Consider the following 6,000-nt stretch of genomic DNA (forward strand, 5'->3'; position numbering starts at 1 on the left):
CATCTGTCGGGTCCACCTGTATTCCCCATCACCCAGCACAGCACCTGGCCTGGGTGGGCTCACGGGTTTTCTAGGATGAATGACTATCCAGCTTCTCCTGTTTCTGGCACTGCCTCCTACCTAAGTCCCTGTGCATCCCACCTCCATCATCACATGGGGCAAGGGAAGTCTCGTCCCTGCAGATATTCCTCCCACCCAATCATCTCTTACCCCAAGTTCAGGACAGAGCCCCGCACATGTGAGCTTAAGATGGGGTTTTGAAAGGCAGGCTGGCTAAGTAAGCTGCCACTTGTGTGGATGGCTTCCCTCCCTGCTAAAGATGCCACCTGGACATCAAGCCTGTCCTCAGTGTACAGGAAACACACTGGCTGGTCCATGTGGGGGAGAAGAGACATGACTGATTGGAAGGCCTTGAACCTCCTCTTGAATTCTCACATGTTCTTAGCCCTTACAAGCCCTGTAACACCCCACCTTAGATGATAGTCTTGCCAGATTGACCCCCTCAGGGGCTTGGGGGAGAGGCTGCATTGTCCTTAAAATAAACAAAAGAGAGGTGATTTCATTAAAAACCCCACATAGGGTGATAGCAACAGCCATCCAAGCTACAAAGAAAGATGAGCAGATTCTGGTGGGTTCTGGTGAGCACAGGCCAAGGGAAGGGACACAGAACAGTAGGACGGATGCCAGAAGGCCCTTTGGGCAGAGAGGTTAGGAGAGCCGGAGCCCTCCAGGCTGCCGGGGCATCTCTTCTGAAAGGAAAGGAAGGTGTCAGGACTACCATCTGACCCCATGTGAGGGGATGAACAACCTGCTAACTTGAGTACCTTCTATGTACGGGAAGGAAGGAAGGAAGGAGGGAAGGAGGGAGGGAAGGAGGGAGGGAAGAAGGGAGGGAGCTTCCACCACTCTCCTCCAGCCCCTTCTCAGTCCCCACCTCCTGAACTCGACAGGTGACCTGGCTTCCTACTTCACTGAGAACACTGACGTTGTCATCAGTGATGTCCTCTCAGCACCAGTTCTGTGCCTTCACTCTTAGCCACCTCCACACCCACCTAGTTTTCTTTCCTCTTGCACAAGGCTACAGGACAGCTTCCCCGCCCAGCTCCCTAGCTGTTGACCCCATCAGTTACCCTCCTCTCTCCCACATCCTCAATCCCTCCTCTATGCTTGTCTTTCCCATCCTTAAAGTCCCTCTCCTGACCCCATGACACCTTCTTGCTATCATCCTGTCTCTTCCCCTTCTCAACTAAATATCTCCAAAGGGTAATCACTTTCACATTGTGCACGTCCCCATTGCTAATCAACACCTAAACCCATGAAATCTTGCTTTTGCCCATAACTCCCAGCATCATGGACACCCCACTCCTGAGAGTACATTCTCTGCTGACTTCTTAAAAGTGACACCCAGGAGATATCCTTCAGCCCTCATCCCCCCAGATCTCTCTGCTGCAGCTGAAACATGGTATTAGCATTGTTGCTATATATGAATCATTATTTTCAGTACCATCCACTAACTTGCACTTATTTTTTAATTCCTTCCTTCCTTAAAGGGCTACATTCTGCATAAAGAGTTTCCCAGTCCTCATTCTCCTATAACCTGGCAACTTTCTTTTGGATGTGGTGGACAAACCATGAATGGATCCAGTTGGTCAGGAAAGCAGACAAAATGCTCCGTGATGAGAACACATGCCCATCCCTTGCGGGCTGAAGTGAATCTAAAGCCAAGGGATTCTGTGGGACCCTGGGTCACTGGAGAGGCAGACTAAGAGAAGTCATGATACCATTACTGTCTTAGTCTAAAAAATTAGTGCATGGAGGAGTGTAGAGGCAAGGCCGCTGCAGAGGCTGGGGACCAAGGGGAGTCAGCAAGAGACCAGTGATAGTTCCCCTCCTCCGTGTATCTCAAAGCTCGGAGACAAAACCACCAGGGTTTCATGTACAGTTGTGCAGGTTGTGTTCTGCACAAGAGTTCCAGCCAAGAGTGTGAAAGAGAGCTAAAATCCAGTCCATACTCTGATCATCAACCTGTTTCCATCCAGAGTCCCTTTACTTGACACAAGCTGTGTGGTCCTCTCCATGGACCTCTCTGCCCAAAGGGCCTTCTAGACATTAACTTGCCAAGCTGTGTGTCTGGGGAGCTGTGTCTGCACAGAGTGGACACCTGTTTCTAATTCACAAAAATACCAGAGAGGGCAAGGAGACCTCTGAACACTAGGGCGGTACACTGTGAGTCTTGGGAGGAGAAGAATCCTCTACTAGAAGCCCTCCTCTTCCCCGTATCTCACTGGTCTTCAGGTCAGTCCAGTCATGTAGTTTATCTGCCTGAGCTATAAATTCTGGCTTTCCACCTCCTAGTTACATGATCTTTGGTAAGTGGTTTAACACACTGTGCTTTGGTTTCCATCAAAAAGGCAAGGATAACAATAGTATCTACCTCATAGGGTTTTTGTGAGGATTGAATTACTTTAGAACAGGTCCTGGTTCATAACAAGCACACTGTTCACATTAGCTCTTAGCTAACAGTGTCATTCTTAGGTTCAATGAGACAAAATCATTTCTCCATACCCACCAAACAACATAACCTCCTACCACTAGGAGGGTCCTTACTCTCCAAAGTTTGCTACTTAGTGCTTCTGTTTCAAAAGGGTGTGTGTGTGTGTGTGTGTGTGTGTGTGTGTGTGTGTGTGTGTGTATCTAGGGGTGTAGTCGGTGAAGAAGGAGTTATGGTCTGAAGGCTTGGGGATAGAAAGATAGGGCAGACTGATTCAGCCCCAATTAAAAATGATTAATTCTAACTGAACAGCAATAATTATTCAAAGTTGAAAAGAATTGTTAGAAATGCATGTCCTAAGTTGTCTCTGATGGACAGTGACTGCAATGGGATATCGTGAGGGGACTCAATAATAAGGGTGAATGTAATAACCACATGGTTTTTCTTGTGAAACCTTCATAAGGTCTATTATTAGCCAGCTAAGACTTAATTACCAGTTTCTCAGGGCAAAAAAATTGCATGAAATAAATTTATGGGCATTCAAATATGGACTGTGTTGGTGTTGATGGTGAGTAACCCCATCTTTAATGAGGCAAACCTCCTGGTCTGAAACAACAAAATGACAAGTCTTAGCAGGGGGAGTTTGAAAGGAGCTCTAAAGTCTGCATTTGCGAATCTCTCTCCCCTGTTGCCAGTGAGGGTGGCTTGGTGGAGGTCAGCACTAGCGGCCTGGAGGCAAGGAAAACACTTAGTTTATCTCTGTCTGCCAGGAATCAGCTAACAGGAGTCACTTCCATGACCTTGGGCACCAGAGTTGGGTCCTCAGAAAAGCAGAAAAAAAAATGTCCAGAGTAGACAGAGCAGGCAGAGGGCTGGGGAGCCTGACCCAAGCAGCACATCGGTCCCTCCCCAGCCATGCTCAGCTTTTCTCAAAGTCCCAGCAAGAGTTTACAGCTAATCAAAGGTGTGGTACATATACACAGTGGAATACTATTCAGCCATAAGAAAGAAACAAATTCTACCATTTGCAACAATGTGGATGGAGCTACAGGGTATCATTCTCAGTGAAATAAGTCAGGCAGAGAAAGACAAATACCAAATGATTTCCCTAATTTGTGTAATATAACAACAAAGCAAAACTGAAGGAACAAAATAGCAGCAGACTCACAGACTCCAAGAAGGGACTAGTGGTTACCAAAGGGGAGGGGCGTGGGAGGGCAGGTGGGGAGGGAGGGAGAAGGGGATTGTGGGGTATCATGACTAGTGCACATGGTATGTGTGGGGTCACAGGGAAGATAGTATAGCTCAGAGGAGACAAATAGGGACTCTATAGAATCTTACTACACTGATGGACAGTGACTGCAATGGGGTATCATGGGGGGACTCGATAATAAGGGTGAATGTAATAACCACATGGTTTTTCTTGTGAAACCTTCATAAGAGTGTATATCAATGATACCTTAATTTAAAAAAAGAAAGAAAGAAAATGCATGAGGAAAGGAAAAAAAAAGAAAAAAAGAGTTTACAGCTAATCAGATGGCAGCAAGCCAGAGAAGCCCACTCCCCTCAGAATCCCACAGAATTTTCAGTGCACATCATGGGCTGCCCACTGCCCCAGCCCTTCGCCTCCAGGGTCTTCAAGAATCTCAGGGTCTTCTCCACTCATCCCAGGGCAGCAGCTCTTACCAGAAGAGAGGCATCCTCCCCACCCAAATCCCAGTCAAGCAGCCAGCCCCGGTCTCAGATCAGATTCCCACAAAACAGACTCAGATTGAAATCCTTGAGCAGGAAGTGTGTTGGGAGTGCTCTTAGAATCAATGCCATGAGGGAGTGAATGGAGCAGGACTGAGTGGGGGCCATCCACTATAGGCCCCTAATCCCTATGGGCTGATCCTGCTTCTGTTTCTCTCTTAGCCTCACCCCACTCCATCAAACCACCACCGACAGGATTTTGGAGGTGGCCCCCTACAACTTGGCCCTATGTCCCTGTAATCCCGTTTGCCCCTTCTGGCCACCCTCTCCCTGGGCTAGGTTCTCCCTTCCTCACCCCACCCCAGCTATTCTCAGCATCCCCCAGGGCGTTAATTGTGGCCCAGTTATGAATGTTGCTGGGATTCTGGACTCTGGAGTGGCTTCAGTGCTGTCGGAGTCTTTTGTCTCAGACAAAGAGATCAACAAGAAAAACAAAAGGACCACTTAAAGAGAAAATGGACTAAATAAATGAAGAGACAATCAATTCACAGGGAAAAAAAATTAAATAGCTAATACGTATATTTATAAAGCTCAACCACATTAGTAATCAAAGAAATGAAAATCAAACCTAGAAAATTGTCAAAAATGAAAAAGAACACTGCAAGGTGTTTGTAAAACTGGAGAAACGGGAACTCTTACTCATTGCTTCTCAAAGTATCAATTGGTACAGTCTTTCTGGATAGCAGTTTAACAATAGAAATCAACTAATTTAAGTGGCCTAGCAATTCCACACCAAGAAAGTTATCTTAAAGCGTGAATAGGACAAGTGTTCAGAGGCATGTGTGTTCTTTGCAACAATGTTTATTACAGTAGAAAAGGTAGAAATAACGAATGCATCAAAGTGTGCTACATCCATAAAATGGAATACTGTCAGCCATTAAGAATAAAGATCTCTGCCATCATGATGGGAGGCAGGACCTTGCTCCTGGAAGGTCCGTGATGGGGGCTGGGGCCAGAGCAGCCCGCGGGACGCTGAGGCCCCAAGTGTGCGCAGGCTCAGGCCTGTAGGGCCCAGGCTCTGAGGAGGCCCCCAGAGCTGCTTGCCCAGCATGGGATGGATGCGGTGGGAGTGATGGAAGTCCTTGAGGAAGAGAGATTTGAGCTGCCCCTCTCTTCAGCCTCTGAAGCAGAACTTGACACTGTGGTTGGATATACTGAGGATATTGCCTTGGATTCTGAGTTTGGGGTACTACAGAAAAATTTCATGAACAAATACTACCAAGAATTTGAAGGTAGGGAAGAGAATAAACTCTCCTACACACCAATTTTTAATGACTACCTTTCTTTGGCAGAAAAGTATATTGAAAGACACCTGCTGGGGTGGATTCCTGAATTCAACATGGCAGCTTTCACAACAGCGTTAAAGCCCCATAAAGATGAAATGGCTGTTAACATATTTGACAGGCTGCTCACATTTACTGACTTTCTGGCATTTAAAGAGATGTTTCTGGACTACAGGGCAGAAAAAGAAGGCCAAGGACTAGACTTACGCAGTGGTTTAGTGGTGACTTCTTTGTATAAAACATGTTCTGTGCCAGCTATGCAGAACAATCTGCAGCACTAGCTCCTGCCCCCAGGCAATGGGTGCCTTTTGGACTTCCCGGGTCCAACAGGCCTGGAGAAGCTTCTGCCCATGATGACAGAAGGATACATCCTGGAAAGACTGGCTCGGTTCTGCAGCTCTTCATTAATGTTAGGTACTGATGGGTCCAAAAGATAATTACCTGACCCTCCCAGTACTTAACACTTTTCCTGAA

The 6,000-nt window shown here is 46.9% G+C and overlaps 1 protein-coding gene across 1 annotated transcript; it reads left to right on the forward strand.

Moving 5' to 3' along the window:
- Nucleotides 1-5,315: 5,315 nt before the first annotated feature.
- Nucleotides 5,316-5,807, forward strand: LOC118927249 (ADP-ribosylation factor-like protein 2-binding protein). Its single transcript, XM_036915184.2, has one exon. It carries the CDS (start codon nucleotides 5,316-5,318, stop codon nucleotides 5,805-5,807), a length of 492 nt encoding a protein of 163 aa, XP_036771079.2.
- The last annotated feature ends 193 nt before the right edge of the window (nucleotides 5,808-6,000 follow it).

The sequence above is a fragment of the Manis pentadactyla genome, chromosome 10 (assembly GCF_030020395.1).
Source record: "Manis pentadactyla isolate mManPen7 chromosome 10, mManPen7.hap1, whole genome shotgun sequence".
Lineage (NCBI taxonomy): Eukaryota > Metazoa > Chordata > Mammalia > Pholidota > Manidae > Manis > Manis pentadactyla.